The 18,296-nt window shown below is 42.4% G+C and overlaps 2 protein-coding genes across 2 annotated transcripts; both read right to left on the reverse strand.

The window, feature by feature from the left end:
* Positions 1-2,315: 2,315 nt before the first annotated feature.
* PCDHB5 (protocadherin beta 5) lies at positions 2,316-5,289 on the reverse strand. Its single transcript, XM_045998667.1, has one exon. It carries the CDS (start codon positions 5,108-5,110, stop codon positions 2,723-2,725), a length of 2,388 nt encoding a protein of 795 aa, XP_045854623.1. The 5' UTR covers positions 5,111-5,289; the 3' UTR covers positions 2,316-2,722.
* Positions 5,290-14,146: 8,857 nt separating this feature from the next.
* PCDHB4 (protocadherin beta 4) lies at positions 14,147-18,296 on the reverse strand. The gene has a single exon (XM_046001208.1). It carries the CDS (start codon positions 17,975-17,977, stop codon positions 15,590-15,592), a length of 2,388 nt encoding a protein of 795 aa, XP_045857164.1. The 5' UTR covers positions 17,978-18,296; the 3' UTR covers positions 14,147-15,589.

Below are 18,296 nucleotides of genomic sequence, written 5' to 3' on the forward strand. Positions count from 1 at the left end.
ATCTGGGTGGCTCAGTGGGTTAAGCCTCTGCCTTCAGCTCAGGTCATGATCTCAGGGTTCTGGGATCGCGCCCCACATCAGGCTCTCTGCTCAGTGGGGAGCCTGCTTCCCCATCTCTCTCTGCCTGCCTCTCTGCCTACTTGTGATCTCTCCCTGTCAAATGAATAAATAAAATCTTTTTAAAAAAAAGATAGGGGTGCCTGGGTGGCTCAGTGGGTTAAAGCCTCTGCCTTCTGCTCAGGTCATGATCCCAGGGTCCTGGCATGGAGCCCCACATCGGGCTCTCTGCTCAGCAGGGAGCCTGCTTCCCCCCTCTCTCTCTGCCTTCCTCTCTGCCTGCTTGTCATCTCTGTCAAATAAATAAATAAAATCTTAAAAAAAGATAAAAAAAGATTTTATTTATTCATTTGACAGAAAGAGAAAGAGACACAGTGAGAGAGGGAACACAAGCAGAGGGAGTGGGAGAGGGAGAAGAAGTAGGCTTCCCACTGAGCAGGCAGTCCAATGAAAGGCTCCATTCTAGGACACTGAGAACCAGGACCTGAGCCCAAGGTAGAGGCTTAATGACTGAGCCACCCAGGTGCCCCTCTATAGCTCCTTTTAAGGCGCTATTCCTAAGGTGACCCATGCTTTCCCAGGATGTGCAGTTTCCCTCATTACCAGTCAATAAATCCAACTTTGTTCTGAATCAGTGTGTCCCTGGTGATTTTTGGATGCAGGGCATTCATAATTTATATGTCATTAAAGATGAATTTTTAATGTTGATTTTCAGAAAACAGGTGTACAGACAAAAGGGGGAATTCTTAGCTATGGCTATAGAGTAAAAAAATGTCATCAACCTTGACAACGGTAAAAGTTAATTTGACAGAGATCTGAAAGTGTAAGGGAGAAAGAAGGTAAGAGAGAAAAAATAAGAATTATATTCCTCTGTCATACAAATAAATGCAAAGGAACTGTTGTTAGTGGAACAATAAATGTTAGTGGAATAATAAATAAAAGGTTTCAGTTTGTGCAGGGAAGTACTAGAAAACAGTGACACAGCCATATGTGAAGAATGGATGAGAGAAGTTTTAAGTGTGCTAGGTACTAAACAACAGTAGGAAATTGAGGAAATTGTTAAAAGCTTATGAAAAAGTTACAAACACATTCTTTAATAATAAAGAAATGAATATAAAAAGAATTATAAAAGGTTTAAAAGTACCTTCAATGGGATAAAATGAAAAACAAATAATACCAAGTGTTGGCAAAAATGTGGAGGAACTGGTACATCCAGACTGTTCTCATAGCAGTGTAAACTGGTACAACCAGTTTGGAAAACTATTTGGAAGTATCTACTAAACATGACCATGTACTTTGTAAATGAGCAGCAATTTCACTCCTAAGTATATACCAACAGAAAGGCATATACATGTTGGCCAAAGGACATGTATGAGAATGTTCAAAGCATTATTATCCAAACAGTCAAATGTTGCACCAACCCAAATATCCATCTGCAGAAGTATGGGCAATAAATTGTGGAATATTCACATAATGGAATACTATAGAGAAATGAGAATAAAAACTAAAATTAAAAGCAGTATCATGGACAATGGGGCGCCTGGGTGGCTCAGTGGATTAAGCCGCTGCCTTCGGCTCAGGTCATGATCTCAGGGTCCTGGGATCGAGCCCCGCATCGGGCTCTCTGCTCTGCAGGGAGCCTGCTTCCTCCTCTCTCTCTGCCTGCCTCTCTGCCTACTTGTGATCTCTCTCTCTCTCTGTCAAATAAATAAAATAAAAAATCTTTAAAAAAAAAAAAAAAAAAATAAAAGCAGTATCATGGACAAATATAAACAATGTTCAGTGAAAGCAGACACACAAAGGGTTCATTCTCTACTATTCCATTGATATAAATTCAAAATAGACAAAAACTAAAACATACTATTGGCAGTCAGCATATTTGTTATACTTGGGCTAGTAGTGACTTTAAGAGGTAATTTGTGTGACACCTGAAATGCTAGTAATGTTTCATTTCTTCATCAAAAATGTTTTTGTAAAGTTTGCCAGTGGGGATCAGAGCTATGAAAGAAAAGTAGAAGATTGTTGCCTTTTAAAAAATCATTTACTTACTTATTTGAGAGAGAGAGAGCAGGTGGGTGGGAACGGCAGAAAGAAAGAGAGAATTTCAGGTTGACTCCCTGTTGAGCCCAGAGCCCCACACAGGAGGTCCCTACCTGGAGATCAAGACCTGAGCCAAAATCAAGAGTCCAAATTCTTAACCATAGGACCTACCCAGGTGCCCAGGATATTGTTGTCTTTTGTCAGGCTTTCTAACACATTGCATTTGTTATCATGTGCATTTATTCCTTTGAAAACAAAATAAAATTATGTAAAAACTTTTATTTTTGCTATTTAGCATCAAAAACACTGGGAGTGTGATGAAACAATGGATAGAATACAGAGAAAAACTATATTTGATTTCATTAAAATAGCGCACCCTGACAAATACCATCAGGAGCAAATATCTGAGAAAAAAGCATGCATAGATTTCAGGTGGCACTGTGTAAATAGATGCAATGACATAGAATTCAGCTTTTCAAAACCAGACAAGATAAAGTTCAAAGAATAAATTCACTACAAAAGGGAAATCATACCTGGAGGAGGACTTTTTCTCCATGACGTGCTCAAACTCGGCCTTTGGGGACATTAGAGATAAATGACAAAACACAGCATTATGACCACATCCCTAACTGAATCCAAAGCTATTCCGGAAGGTGGCGTTCCCCTCTATTTCTTCGCCAGCGCCATTCGATGTAAATTTGGGAATAATTGGCTTCAAGAACTTGAAGTCGCCGGTCTCAGATCCTCTCCTCAGACACACCTCATACTGGTAGCTGTGGGACAGGGTCCCCGCGCCGCTGACGTCCACCAGGTGGCCCGGAAACGGACCCTCGGGCCCCGAGCAGCCGCCCCCCGACGCCGCCCGGCTCCTCCTGCACAGCCGCACCGCCACGAACACCAGCACCGAGAACAGGAAGAGCGACGACACGGACGCCAAGGCCACCACCAGGTAGACGGTGAGCGGGTCGGCGCGGGCCTCGGCCGCCGCCGCGTCCGGCAGCGGCAGGTAGGGCTGCGAGAAGCCGTCCACCAGCAGCACGTGCAGCGTGACGCTGGCCGACAGCGGCGGCTCGCCGTGGTCCCTGACCAGCACCAGCAGCCTGTGCTTGACGGCGTCGCGCTCGCTCAGCGGCCGCGCCGTGCGCACCTCGCCGTTGTGCGCCCACACGCCGAACAGCCCGGGCTCCGTGGCCTTGAGCAGCTGGTACGACAGCCAGGCGTTCTGGCCCGAGTCGCCGTCCACCGCCACCACCTTGGCCACCAGGTAGCCCGCCTCGGCCGCCCGGGGCACCAGCTCGGTGCAGGGCGCCGAGCCGTTCTGCAGCGGGTACAGCACGAAGGGCGCGTTGTCGTTGGCGTCCGCCACCAGCACGCGCACCAGCGCCTGGCTGCTGAGCGCCGGCGAGCCGCGGTCGGCCGCGCCCACGCGGAACTCGAACGCCTGCAGCGCCTCGAAATCCAGCGACCTGAGCGCGAACAGCTGCCCGTTGTCCGCGTTGATGGACACCAGCGAGCCCAGCGGCAGCTGCGGGTCGTGGGGCGGCAGCAGCGAGTAGGTGACCTGCGCGTTGGCGCCCGAGTCTCTGTCGGTGGCGCTCACGCTGCCGATGTGCAGGGCGGGGCTGTTGTTCTCGCGGACGCGCAGGGTGTAGGTCGCCTGGCTGAAGGCCGGGGCGTTGTCGTTGACGTCGGACACCGTCACCGTTAGGTTGTGCTGGGTTTTCAGCCTGGGGGTCCCCAGGTCGGTGACGGTGATGGTGATGTTGTACTCGGCCTGGCTCTCTCTGTCCAGTGGTCTCTCCGTAACTAATGTGTAGAAGTTCTTGAATGTACGTTTCAGGAGAAAGGGGAGATCGTTCTGGATGGAGCAAACCACCCTACCGTTGTCCCCGGAGTCTGGATCAGAAACACTGAAAACAGCCACTACGGTCTCTGGTGAGTTTTCTGGGGTAGAGCTTGAGAGCGTCGACATGGTAAGTTCAGGGGCATTGTCATTCACATCCACAACCTCTATAGCTACAGTACACTTTCCTGAAAGCCCCCCGCCGTCTGTGCCTGCAATTTCCACAGTATAGTATTGAGTTGCCTCGAAATCCAATGCCTTTTTCAAACGAATTTCTCCTGTAATATCATCTATTACAAATGGTTGAGTAACTTCATCGCCTTGGAAGAGAGTGTAGACTACATTTCCATATGTTCCTGCATCTAAATCTTGGGCAGAGACAGCGACAACCAACGAGTTTAGGGGGCTGTTTTCGGGGACTTGTACCTCATAGAGCGACTGTAAAAACTGAGGGGCATTATCATTGATGTCCACGACTTCAATACGGACTGCAGTGGTCCCGGACCTGGGCGGAGTCCCACCATCCAGCGCTGTGAGGGTTAAACTAAGCTCAGACTGCTCCTCCCGATCCAGGGATTTGTCCAGCACGAGCTCTGGATATTTTCGGCCATCTCCGCGATTACGAGTGACAACGTGAAAATGGGAGTTGGGACTGATTGTGTAGTTCTGCACAGTGTTGATACCTATGTCCAAGTCCTGAGCTATTTTCAAAGAAAATATGGTCCCTGGTTGAACGCTCTCTGGGATTTTTAGGAGCATTTCCTTGTCTAGGAATTCTGGGGAATGGTCATTTATATCCGTAAGCTGCAGCTCAGTCTGAAAAAACTGCACCGGGTTTTCCAGTAATAACTGGAAATAGAGTATACAGGGATCTGTCACCCCACACAACACCTCCCGGTCTAGTTTTTCATACAGCAGCAAATTCCCGGTTTCTATATCCAGCTGCAAGACCTGTTTGTTTCCTTTGTAATGGATTCGCGCGCCCCTAGTAGCTAGCTCCCCAACCCTGAGCCCCAGGTCTTTTGCCAGGTTGGCCACAAAGGAACCACTTTCTGTTTCTTCTGGCATGGAATACCTAATTGCATCAGAGCCAGCCTCCCACAAAAGCAACAATATAGCAAGAAAGATAACTTGCCTTTTCTGTGGCGTTTTTGCTAGCACAGTCTCCATTGTTCAGACCCAATTCAAGAAGGTGCAGTTTCTTCAGCTCTGTATACAGTCAACCCAGATGATTTGGTTGAATAACCTCGATTTATTTATTTCTGACTGACTTGCCTTAGAATAATGTCCTCTCTGAAAAGCTCTGCCCCTAGATCTTACTAAAATGCTTCCTTCTCTTAGGAAGCACTCATTGTTCTGATTTCCAGCGTAATGGCGTCCGGGATAGCCACAGAGCGTTTCATTCATAGCGCTAGCCTGCAGCGCCACCAGGCGTCCTTATTTACTATAGCTATAGTATTTGCCATTTCATTCCAAATTGTTAACTGGTATACTATCAAAGCCCTTTTAAGTCCTTTTAAATGCGCCGAATGGTATCTCCAGTTCTTAGGTATTGGAAATTCTTTTTTAAAAAAGATTTTATTCATTTATTTGACACACACACAGAGAGAGAGAGAGATCACAAAGTAGGCAGGGAGGCAGAGAGAGAGAAGGGGGAACCCAACTCCGCGCGCGGAGCAGAGAGTCAGATATGGCCCCGATCCCAGGACCCGGAGATCATGACCCAAGAGGAAAGCAGAGGCTTAACCCACTGAGCCACCCAGGCGCCTCAGGTATTGGAAATTCTAAAGAAACATTTGTTAAGTTAACTTTCAGGGCAATAGTACTTTTCAGAGCAAACTAAATGACATATTAGTGTTCTTCATAAAATACATTTTAAGAAACTCTCTTGCTGTGTTTCTTATTTGATTACATTCAACAAATAAGTGATAACTGATGCTTAGAAAAGTTTACAATTTTACAAAAGTTGTTTTTATTTTGAAATATATCAGAAAGCGTACAAGTGATAAGTGTACAACTCAATACATTTTTCAGGAAGTGAACACACTCCTATAGGTAGAAACTAAAAACTAAAATGTTACCAAAATCCTAGAAAGCTCCCTTCTCTTTTTGCTTGGTCATTACACTCACCCCTAAAGGTGAGCATGCTTCTAACATCTATTATCATAGATTTTTCCCCCTTTTTTGAACTTTTATACAAATAGTCTTATGTAGTATATCTCTTTTATGTTTGACTTCTTTTACTCATCATTATATTTTTAAAATCCATCTCTTATATATTGTCCTAATTTCTCAGTGCTTTATATTTTTCTATTGTTTGACTACTACTACTACTACTACTACTACTACCTGCTTTCCAGCTGATGCACATTGGGGTTTTCCAGTTTGGGGATATTTTGGTTAGTGTGCTACCAACATTCTTGTACATGTCTTTTGGTGTCTATGTGAGCATTTATGTTGACTATATTCCCAGAAGGTAGACTTCTGTGTGTGAAGATGTGCACATATATTTAGCTTTAATAGATTTTGAAAAAAGTTTACAAATGTGGTTTTACTGAAACCAGCAAAAAATGACAGTTCTAGTTGCCCCATGTCCTTGTCAACATTTAATACTGTCTTTTAATTTTAACCACTCTGATGAGTGTGTAATGATACCATACTGTAACTTTAATTAGCATCTCCCTGATTAATCAAATTGAGCACTTTTTTTCACATGTTTAATGGCCATTAGGGGACATTCTTGTGAAGTACTTTTCTTTTGTCTCTCTATTTATGGTATTTGCCTTTTTTCTTATAAATCATTAGACGTTCCTTATATATTCTGAGTGTAAGTGCTTTTTCAGAAGTATGTATTGCAAATATCTTCTCCCATTCTATGGTTTGCTTTTCAGCTCTCTTGTGCTATCTTTGATGAACAAAACTTCTGTTATTCTAATTTATCAATAGTTTTCACTTATGGTTAGGACTTGTGTTCCCTTTAAACCTTTGCATATATCCCAAGATCATGAAAATATTCTTGTATATTTTTAAAAATCAATTGCTTTATTTTTCACATTTAGAGAAATAATCTTCCTGAATTTGATTTTTTTCATATAAGTGAGATTAGGGTTACATATTTTTTCATAACAATAGCCAAATGACTTTGCACTATCTGTTGAAAAGAAGATCTATTCCCTACTGTTTCTGAAGTGTCATTTTGTTATAAATCAGGTGACCATAGGTCTGTTCAAGTCTCTTTCCATTTTTTCCCTTCGTTTGTCCTGAGATACCATATTGTCTTAATAACTGTATCTTTATAATAAGGTTATTATCTGAAAGGTAAATCCTCCACTTTACGAATACCCCACATCTGTGATCATCTCCAGTCAGAAGTTCTTTGAAACGATGTCGGCCTTGGATGGGGGACGGAGGATGGGGTCATCTGGCTCACCCATCCTGCGAATGGCCCCACCGTGTATGTTTTAAACTGGCTGTTGAACCTGCCTGTCAGCTTCTCAACCTCGGCTTCGTTCATCTGCATAGACGCGTGGTCCTTGGTGCCCATGATGCAGTTGTTGGCGGAGCATTTCCGCCTACACACAGGCCCACAAACTTGCCGGCATGGCGTGGTTCTGCATGTTGAGAGCACGCCAGTTGCCACCGCCAGGGGAGTGAGCACAGAAAGAAGTCCTCCACTTTTATTCTTTTTCTTCACGTTGGTTTTGGTTCTTATTGTCCCTTTGTATTTCTATATAAACTTTAGATTTGCCTTGTCGATTTTCACAAAGAAATCTTCAGAAATTTTGTTTAGGATTTTATTCCATCTATAGATTGCTTGGGCAGAATTGACATATTGCCAACATGAGCCTTCCAATTATTGAAAATTATATATCCCTCTACTTTAGATCTTTAACTTTTCTCAATGTTTTATAGCTTTTCAGTATATAAGTCTTACGTTGTTAGATTTGTTTCTAGATATTTGATGTTTTTAAGCTATTGTAAATGATACTCAAAATCTTAAATTTTATGATTTTTTTGTTATCAGAAATACAACTTATATTTGTATGCTACCTTATATCCAGTGGAATTGCCAGCTTAATTTATTAATCCTAATCATCAATAGATTCTTTATGACTTTTTATATATACAATCATGTCATTCAAAAAAAGACATTCTTATTTCTCCCCTTTCAATCATTGTGCCTTTTATTATTTCTTGCCTTATTCCATTGGTTAGGACCTATGGTATAATACTGAAGTGAAATAGTAAGGGCTGGGCATCCTTGTCTCATTCTTCTTTTTTTAACATTTTAGTCGGAGAGGCAGGCAGAGGGGGAGGGGAAGCAGGCTCTCTGGGGGAAGCAGGTTCCCTGCTGAGCAGAGAGCCCTATGCGGGGCTGGATCCCAGGACCCTGAGATCATGACCTGAGCCGAAGGCAGAAGCTTAACCCACTGAGCCACCCAGGTGCCCCTCTCCTTGCCTCATTCTTGATAACTAAGGGAAACTCCAATAATTTACCATTAAAGATAATTTTTCCTCTAGGTTTTAAAGTACAGTGTGAATGTTCCCTTCTATTTTCAGTTTGCTAAATACTTTACCATGAATGTGTGCTGAGTTTTATCAAAGGACTTTTTCTGTATTCACTGAGATATTTTTCTTCATCTGTTCATGTGACTAATTATTATTAATTTTCAAATATTAAATTGGATTTGCATCCTTAAAATAACATTTTTCTCATAATATTTCCCTTTTATATATTTCAGAATTTTATTTGCCGATATTTCCTTTAGAATTTTCCTATCTATATTTATAAATGAGATTGACTTCTGCTTTTCCTCTCTTATAACGTCTTATTCAGGTTTGGATGTCATAGCCCTTGAATTTACGCTAGCATCCAAACACTCTGAGGAACATTTCCAGAATTCTCTGAAAGAGTCTACAAAAACTCGTGTTAGTTGTTCCATAAGTATTTTGGAAGAATTCATAATGTGAATTGGAGTGTCAAGGTTTTCTTAATAACAAGTTTAATTTACTTAATAGATATGCCTAATCAGATTTTATATTTCTTCTTTTTTCATTTTTAATATATTGTTTTTTTCAAAGATGCTTTCCATTTTACATAAATTGTCAAATTTATTGGCATAAAGTTATTCATAATATCCCTTTTTATCTTTTTAGTGTCTGTGGGACTGGTAGTGATGTTCCTTTTTCATTCCTGATATTGGTAGTTGGTATTTTTTCCCTTCTCCATTAGTTTTACCCAGGGGTCTTTTAATTAATTAATTTATTTATTTATTTATTTTTGAGAGAGAGAGGAAGAGAGAGGGAAGGGGCAGAGGGGGAAAGAGAGAAAGAATCTGAAGCAGACTAGGGGCTGAGCACAATGACCCCAAGGTCATGACTTGAGCCAAAATCAAGAGTTCAACCGTTAACCACCTGAGCCACCCAGGTGCCCTGTAACAGTTTTTAATTGTGTTAATCATTACAAAGAGTCAACTTTCAAGTTTATTGATTTTGTTTTATTTGTCATTTATTTATGTTTATAAATGTTTTCTTCCTCCTTTATTTGTATTTGATTTGTTCTTTTTCTAGCTTCTTCAGAGGAAATCTTGGATTAGTGATTTTTAACCTTTCTTTTCTAACTTGTGCATTTAAAGGTTTTAAATTTCTAAATCCTGTTCTGATGTAGCAAATCTTTATTTTTACCTAGTTCAAAATATATGGAAATGTCTGCTATGATATCTTCTTTGACCCATGGATTATATTATCTACTTTTGAAGCATTTGGGAATTTCTTCTTATACTTTTAGTTTAAATTTCACTTTATTTTAAGGAGGCTCTACATCCAGCATGGAGCCCAACACAGGGCTTGAACTTACAACTGTGATACAGAGACCTGAGCTGAGATTGAGTTGGACACTTAATGGACTGAGCCACACAGGCACGCCCTATATATGTTTTTTTTTAATATTTTATTTATTTGACAGAGAGAGAGAGAGATCACAAGTAGGTAGAGAAGCAGGCTCCCCGCCAAGCAGAGAGCCCAATGTGGGGCTGAATCCCTGGACTCTGGGATCATGACCTGAGCCGAAGGCAGAGGCTTAACCCACTGAGCCACCAGCCAACCCCTTGTTATATTTTTAATTTGTCTTAATTCCACTGTCAAAAAGCATACTATGAGGGGTTCCTGGGTGGCTCAGTCATTAAGTGTCTGCCTTCAGCTCAGTTCATGATCCCAGGGGCTCAGGTGATGATCCCAGGGTCCTGGGATCAAGCCCACATCAGGCTCCCTGCTCCTAGGGGAGCCTGATTCTCCCTCCTTTGTGTTCCCTCTCTTGCAATGTCTCTGTCTCTCAAATAAATAGGTAAAATCTTTTTTTTTAAAAAAGCATACTATGGGGCGCCTAGGTGGCTCAGTGGGTTAAAGCCTCTGCCTTCGGCTCAGGTGATGATCCCAGGGTCCTGGGATCAAGCCCCACATTGGGGGGTCTCTGCTCAGCAGGGAGCCTACTTCCTCGTCTCTCTCTGCCTGCCTCTCTGCCTACTTGTGAACTCCGTCTGTCAAATAAATAAATAAAATCTTAAAAAAAATAAAAAAACAAAAGCATACTCTGAGTCATTTCAATTCTTTTTTTTTAAAAGATTTTATTTATTTATTTGACAGACGGAGATCACAAGCAGGCAGAGAGGCAGACAAAGAGAGAGAGAGGAGGAAGCAGGCTCCCCGCTGAGCAGAGAGCCCTACGCAGGGCCCGATGCCAGAACCCCGGGATCATGACCTGAGCTGAAGGCAGAGGCTTTAACCCACTGAGCCACCCAGGTGCCCCGAGTCATTTCAATTCTTATATGAGTACAGCTACACTAGGTTTATTTCAGCTAGTGTCTGTATTATATCGTTTCTTACTTTTTTTAAACTTTCAACCTTTTGTTGTAGCTCACACAAACACATTTATATGATAGCGTATGCAATAGTTGAACTTTTCTTATACATAGTCTGAAAATTTTGGGTTGTTTAATGGGATCATTTAATCTAACTACAATTAATGTAATATTTGATAATGATTCATTTATATTTACCATCTTTTTTTAACTTGTCCCTAAAGTTTCATTCTTTTTTTGATTACTCAGATATTTGTTATTTTTCATTTCCCTTCAATTAATGTTTTAATTAATCCTGTAGTAATTATCCTACAGATTAAAGCATCTTTGAGCTATAAGAATCTAACACAAAGTTTTTAATTTTACTACTTCCACGATAATGCTTAGAATTCATTAACTGTATTTATACCATCTTCCTTTTACATTATTATTGTCATGAACTTAAATTTTATATACATTTTAGGAGAGCTTCTGTGGCACATTTGTTAAGCGTCTGTCTTCGGCTCAGGTCATGATCCCAGGATCCTGGGATTGAGCCTCACATCAAGCTCCACATCATGCCCCACATCGGGCTCCTTGCTTGGAGAGAAGCCTGCTTCTCCCTCTCCCACTCCCCCTGCTTGTGTTCCTGCTCTCGCTGTCTGTCAAATAAATAAAATTTTAAAATCTTACCAAAAAATTATACACATTTTAAATCCTTCAAGAAACTGTTTATGCCTTCTATAGTCAATATTAATTTATATTTACCCTTCCTATTGGTCATTTCTTCCTGCACGTCTGATTCCTTTAGGATTGTTTCCCCTCTGCCCAATGAATTCCACTAGAAGTATTTCTTTTAGTGAAGATGTGACTTGATTAATGCTTCTGGTTTTTATTTGTTTGAAAATTATATTTTTGAAATATATATTTTCTGGTGATATAAGAATGCTAGTCTGTTTTTTCCCCCATCATTTCTTTGTCTTTTGGTTTCATGATTTATGTGGAAAAGTCAGCTCTCCATTTTATTGTTGCTCCTTTAAGAGTAATGTGCCATTTTTGGTAGTTGTTTTTAGGTTTTCTCTTTGATTCTGATCTTCAGCATCTTTCCTATGATATTTCTAGGTGTACTTTGTATTTTATTTTTCTTGATTGGGTTTCCCCAAGCATCTTGAGTGGTGAAGGATTTTCACAAATTTTGGAAAATTCTTGGTCATTATCTCTTCAAACGTTGCTTCTTCACTGGAGTGTCCCTGAGTTTGACAAGTATCTTGAGGGCAAATTTGGCCATGAGCTTGAATCTTCCAGTCTGCCAAAGGCCACAGAAGTTGATCTAGACCATGGCAGGAGCATTTTGTCTGTTCTAAGACTTAGCAAAGCTCTGCAAGCCAAACTGACTGAAGAAGTCAGTTCAGAACTCCAAGAAATCTTAGCCCTTTGAGTTCTTGTTATATCATCAGCTGTCTGTTGCTTCAAACAGGTAATTTCTGAATTTTAACAAGTTTTTATGGTTGTTTCTTCTGTTAGGTAATCCATCTATTCTATCTGGAAGCAGACTTCTACCAAATAACTACATAACTTTTAACCTCAGCCTGCTTAAAATCTGTATTTTGTAACTTTCAGTAGTAAAGGAAGAGGGGGGTTTTGAAGTGATTGGGCCTTACAGTGCCTTCAGTAAAAGTTCTGTCCCCAAACAGCATATGTTCAATTCACTAAGTGCTGTGCCTATAAATATAAAGGAATTGTAAAAGATGTATAGATAAGATGGATGTTAGCTAAACCTATTGTGTGTGGTAGTCATTTCACAATATATGTAATTCAAAGCATCAAACTGTACTTCTTTTTTTTTTTTTAAAGATTTATTATTTTTTTGACAGATAGAGATTACAAGTAGGCAGAGAGGCAGGCAGAGAGAGAGAGAGGAGGAAGCAGGCTCCCAGCCAAGCAGAGAGCCCGATGCGGGGCTCGATCCCAGGACCCTGGGATCATGACCTGAGCCGAAGGCAGAGGCTTTAACCCGCTGAGCCACCCAGGCGCCCTCAAACTGTACTTCTTAAATTTACAGTGATATATTTCTATTATTTTTCACTAAATTTTGGAAATAATTTGTACATATAACAGAAGCATGTGAGAAAACAGGATTGAAATGAGTGTGGGGGCGCCTGGGTGGCTCAGTGGATTAAGCCGCTGCCTTCGGCTCAGGTCATGATCTCAGGGTCCTGGGATCGAGCCCCGCATCGGGCTCTCTGCTCTGCAGGGAGCCTGCTTCCTCCTTTCTCTCTGCCTGCCTCTCTGCCTACTTGTGATCTCTGTCTGTCAAATAAATAAACAAAATCTTTGGGCGCCTGGGTGGCTCAGTGGGTTAAGCCGCTGCCTTCGGCTCAGGTCATGATCTCAGAGTCCTGGGATCGAGTCCCATATCGGGATCTCTGCTCAGCAGGGAGCCTGCTTCCCTCTCTCTCTCCCTCTGCCTACTTGTGATCTCTCTCTCGCTGTCAAATAAATAAATAAAAAAATCTTTAAAAAAAAAAAAAAAAAAAAAAAAAAAGAAATGAGTGTGATTATCAAGATAGTTGGCTTCCATTCTTTATTTTTGTTTGGCAACAATAGCACTGGCTTATTTTTCTTAAGGTATGCATTTTGTGGAAGTTATTTGGATCACATTTACTACTAAATTCTAATTATTGAATTTCAAAATATTGATCCATTCTACACCAAAGTCTGCTGTACAGAATGATCCATGCATTATGGTAGGGGATGATCTGTGCTTTATGAATATACACAGTAATCAATAAAATAATGCACAAAATAATTCACAAATTTACACAGAAATGCATTAAGATGGGTTTGGGTGTTTATTTGGCCAATCTCATTTGGGCAGTTATACAAATTGGACTTTTCTGACATAAACAACAAAAAAGGAGAACTTGCCAATGTTGAAGTATATTGGTGAAAATTTCAATCAGATTTCTCATCATCATGTATAAAAGCTATTCATTTAAACAGCTAGTAAGTGAAGTAGTCATTAAAGTTGACTACCATATTTATATCTATATATACTTGTGTTTAATTTTGTTCTCATTTGTATCACTTTCTCATTTCAATTTTTAGACTGGGTGAAGGCTAAAAGTTATGTTTCAAGTCTAACTTAGCCAGTAATTTTCCTTTTTAATGTATTATTATATCCTTAGGGGAAAAAAGTAATTCAGGGATCAGTACAATTAATTAAATCCAGTAGGATGGCCCTTGAGATTTGAAAATAAAATTTTAGAGGCACCTGGGTGACTCAGGGGTTAAAGCCTCTGCCTTCAGCTCAGGTCATGATCTCAGGGTACTGGGATTGAGCCTGCTTCAGATTTGGGCTCTCTGCTTGGCAGGGAGCCTTCTTCCTCCCTCTCTCTGCCTGCTTCTCTGCCTACTTGTGATCTCTGTCTGTCAAATAAATAAATAAGTTATTAAAAATGAAATTTTAGATTATAAAATTTTAATTGCTCACATTGTACCAAAAGTTCAACTAAGAGGTTTTACACTTATATCCATATAAGTTTAGCTGGAAACCACATGATCAGCTTACTTGCTTAAATGAACACAACATAAAACAACTGTAATTCAGATAAGTTCATTCCTTATTTACTTCCTATTTCTATTCTATTGTCCAAAATGACAAAATAATGCTTATTTCTTATAAATGAAAGTTTAACATAATTGATAAAGTAAATTTGCATAAAATACCTCAAAGCTATACTGAACAGAAGATAACTGGGACATCAAAAATAAAACATTATTTTGTTGATGAAGGATGTTCATGTCTGCAAAGTAATTTAAAGTGAAAAATCTCCTATCACCCAATAACCTTGAAAAGGCCTGAATAGAATAATCAAAACTCAGAAAAAAATTTCTGACTCTTTTGAAAGGTTGGGAGAAGCTGCAAGAAAACCAAAACAAACGTATACACTAAATTTCACTTGAACTTCTATTTATAAGGCAAAAGCAAGGACAAGGAAGATATGATGTCCTTCATATCTTGAATCCTATGAAACAATTTAAGGTTTATTTAAGGTTCTGAAATTGTTTTAAAGCATTTTACCAAGCAGTGACTTAGTTTTTGTTAGTGAGCATGGTGCCAAATTATAGAAGATTTTCAGAAAATTATTACTTATGAATGATAATAATTTTAAATTTAATATTAGTATTTATGGAACACATACAGTGTGCTAGGTAAGTAGCAATCAAATAAATTCTTAAGATCCTAGCACGTATGCTGTTCCCAATAGGAAGTCACAATTTTGGTGTTTTAATATTTTACTCAAAATGCATGTTTATGTACAATTTCAGAGAAACAAGTAAGTTAGGTTATATGCTCATGCCATTTCAGGGGGCATAGTCTGGAGAACAGTCAAAAAGGCCTAGGTAGCGAAAAGAATTTCAAACACTCTAAAGACAAAGCTAATGGTAAAGACAAATACCACAAATATATAGAAAAACACAATTACGTAAAAGCTTTAAGACAGTAAGGAGTTGATTTAAATAAAAAATTCTTAAACTACTTGAGTTAATTCATAGTCATGGAAAGATTAATCACTGAGAGAAAGTCAAATATAGAGAATATACATACTCCATAACCAGTGTAACTGAAAATGCCAAGTCCAATAAATATTAATAAAAGGAGGAAGATTTAGTACAATCAGGGACATGATTAGTTTGGAATAGAGATATTATACAAATTTAGACGACAAAATTTCTTAGAAGAAAAGCATTGCAATGGAAATTAGGTTTGCCAAAATTAAGGAGAGGCTGACTTGACCAAATACACTCATTAACTGAAGATAAAGCTATTCCTGCAGTTGGGGCTGTCTTGAATTTCTCTCTCAGTGTCCTCAGTCAAGAGGTTGGGAAATATTGGCTTCAAGAACTTGAACTCACCGGTCCCAGAGCCTCCCGTCAGACACACCTCATACTGGTAGCTGTGGGACAGGGTCCCCGCGCCGCTGACGTCCACCAGGTGGCCCGGAAACGGACCCTCGGGCCCCGAGCAGCCGCCCCCCGACGCCGCCCGGCTCCTCCTGCACAGCCGCACCGCCACGAACACCAGCACCGAGAACAGGAAGAGCGACGACACGGACGCCAAGGCCACCACCAGGTAGACGGTGAGCGGGTCGGCGCGGGCCTCGGCCGCCGCCGCGTCCGGCAGCGGCAGGTAGGGCTGCGAGAAGCCGTCCACCAGCAGCACGTGCAGCGTGACGCTGGCCGACAGCGGCGGCTCGCCGTGGTCCCTGACCAGCACCAGCAGCCTGTGCTTGACGGCGTCGCGCTCGCTCAGCGGCCGCGCCGTGCGCACCTCGCCGTTGTGCGCCCACACGCCGAACAGCCCGGGCTCCGTGGCCTTGAGCAGCTGGTACGACAGCCAGGCGTTCTGGCCCGAGTCGCCGTCCACCGCCACCACCTTGGCCACCAGGTAGCCCGCCTCGGCCGCCCGGGGCACCAGCTCGGTGCAGGGCGCCGAGCCGTTCTGCAGCGGGTACAGCACGAAGGGCGCGTTGTCGTTGGCGTCCGCCACCAGCACGCGCACCAGCGCCTGGCTGCTGAGCGCCGGCGAGCCGCGGTCGGCCGCGCCCACGCGGAACTCGAACGCCTGCAGCGCCTCGAAATCCAGCGACCTGAGCGCGAACAGCTGCCCGTTGTCCGCGTTGATGGACACCAGCGAGCCCAGCGGCAGCTGCGGGTCGTGGGGCGGCAGCAGCGAGTAGGTGACCTGCGCGTTGGCGCCCGAGTCTCTGTCGGTGGCGCTCACGCTGCCGATGTGCAGGGCGGGGCTGTTGTTCTCGCGGACGCGCAGGGTGTAGGTCGCCTGGCTGAAGGCCGGGGCGTTGTCGTTGACGTCGGACACCGTCACCGTTAGGTTGTGCTGGGTTTTCAGCCTGGGGGTCCCCAGGTCGGTGACGGTGATGGTGATGTTGTACTCGGCCTGGCTCTCTCTATCGAGGGGGCTTTCTGTTACCAGGGTGTAGAAATTCTTGAAAGTTGGTTTCAGAAGGAACGGCAGATTATCTGGAATAAAGCAAATCATCTTCCCATTGTCTCCAGAGTCTCGATCCCGAATTCTGAAGACAGAGACTACAGTCTCAGGCGCATTTTCTGGGACAGAGTTGGTGAGTGAAGTTATGGTAAGTTCAGGGGCGTTGTCATTCACATCCACCACATCTATGACTACAGCGCCTTTCCCAGAAAGGCCTCCTCCATCTATAGCCTCAATTTCCACGTGGTAAGATTTAATTTGTTCAAAATCCAGCTTCTTTGTCAATAGGATTTCTCCTGTGACTTCATTTATTGAGAAAGTTTGTTTAATTTCATCTGATGCTTGGAACAAGCTATATTGAACACTCCCAAAGTTTCCAGCATCTATATCTCTAGCTGAGACACTAAGTACTGGGGAGCCTAGGGGGCTGTTTTCCAAGACCTGCGCCTCATATGGGGTGTGCACAAACTCTGGAGCATTGTCATTGACGTCTATGATCAGGATTCGCACTGTCATGGTGCCAGACTTAGGCGGAGACCCACCATCCAGTGCTGTGAGGGTTAAGCTGAACTCAGACTGCTCCTCTCGATCCAGCGCTTTGTCCTGCACCAGATCTGCGTATTTCTTGCCCTCACTATGATTTCGAGTTAGTACATGAAAATGAGAATTGGGGCTGAGAGTGTATTTTTGAAGACCATTGCTGCCCACATCCAAATCCTGAGCTAGTTTCAACGGAAACAGGGTCCCTGGCTGGCTGTTTTCCGGTATTTTCAAGAGCATTTCCCGAGTCGGGAACACTGGGGAGTGGTCATTAACGTCCTGGATTGATAACTCTCCTTCAAAAAATTGAACCGGCATTTCTAGGAACACTTGGAAATGCAGTACACACGGTTCAACAGGGCCACATAGCTCTTCCCGGTCTAGTTTCTCCCTCAAAAGCAAATCTCCGGTCTGACGATCCAGCTGCAAGCGCTGCTTGTCATCGTCAGACACCACCCGGGCAGACCGGGCGGCCAGTTCCCCAATTCCCAGGCCCAGATCCTTGGTCAGATGGGCTACAAAGGAGCCACTCTCTGTTTCTTCCATCACAGAATAACGCATAGGCTCGGCGCGAGCCTTAGACAAGAACACCATCAAAATAAAGGCCATCACTTGCCTGTTTGGTTGACTTCTCTCTAGCGTCTCCATGTTGGAGACCCGGTGCTTACATCCAATCCCTCCTAGGAACCAGGAAGACTGGAGATATTAAATTCTGACTTCTTGTTTGGTGGAGTCCGCACAAAGTTGGCTTTACTCTTAAATTCGTTTAGTATATTGCATCCCAAACTCGCTGGTAACCCAGCACGGCTGGCAAAGCTTCTCGCGTGTATTTTTTATTTCTTTTTGTAACAAAGGAATACGGGAGCTTTTTAGGGCTCTTTATTCACAATCTTAGCCTGCAGCGCCACCCTGCGTCTTGATTGAGGAATTAATATTCTCCAGTCAAAGCATATTTTGGAAGTGTCCA

Source organism: Meles meles, chromosome 3, assembly GCF_922984935.1.
Source record: "Meles meles chromosome 3, mMelMel3.1 paternal haplotype, whole genome shotgun sequence".
NCBI classification, from domain to species: Eukaryota; Metazoa; Chordata; class Mammalia; order Carnivora; family Mustelidae; genus Meles; species Meles meles.

Bases quoted from the DNA above. Each gene is read 5' to 3' on its own strand.
- PCDHB4 (XM_046001208.1), bottom strand. From the start codon at position 17,977: ATGGAGACGCTAGAGAGAAGTCAACCAAACAGGCAAGTGATGGCCTTT.
- PCDHB5 (XM_045998667.1), bottom strand. From the start codon at position 5,110: ATGGAGACTGTGCTAGCAAAAACGCCACAGAAAAGGCAAGTTATCTTT.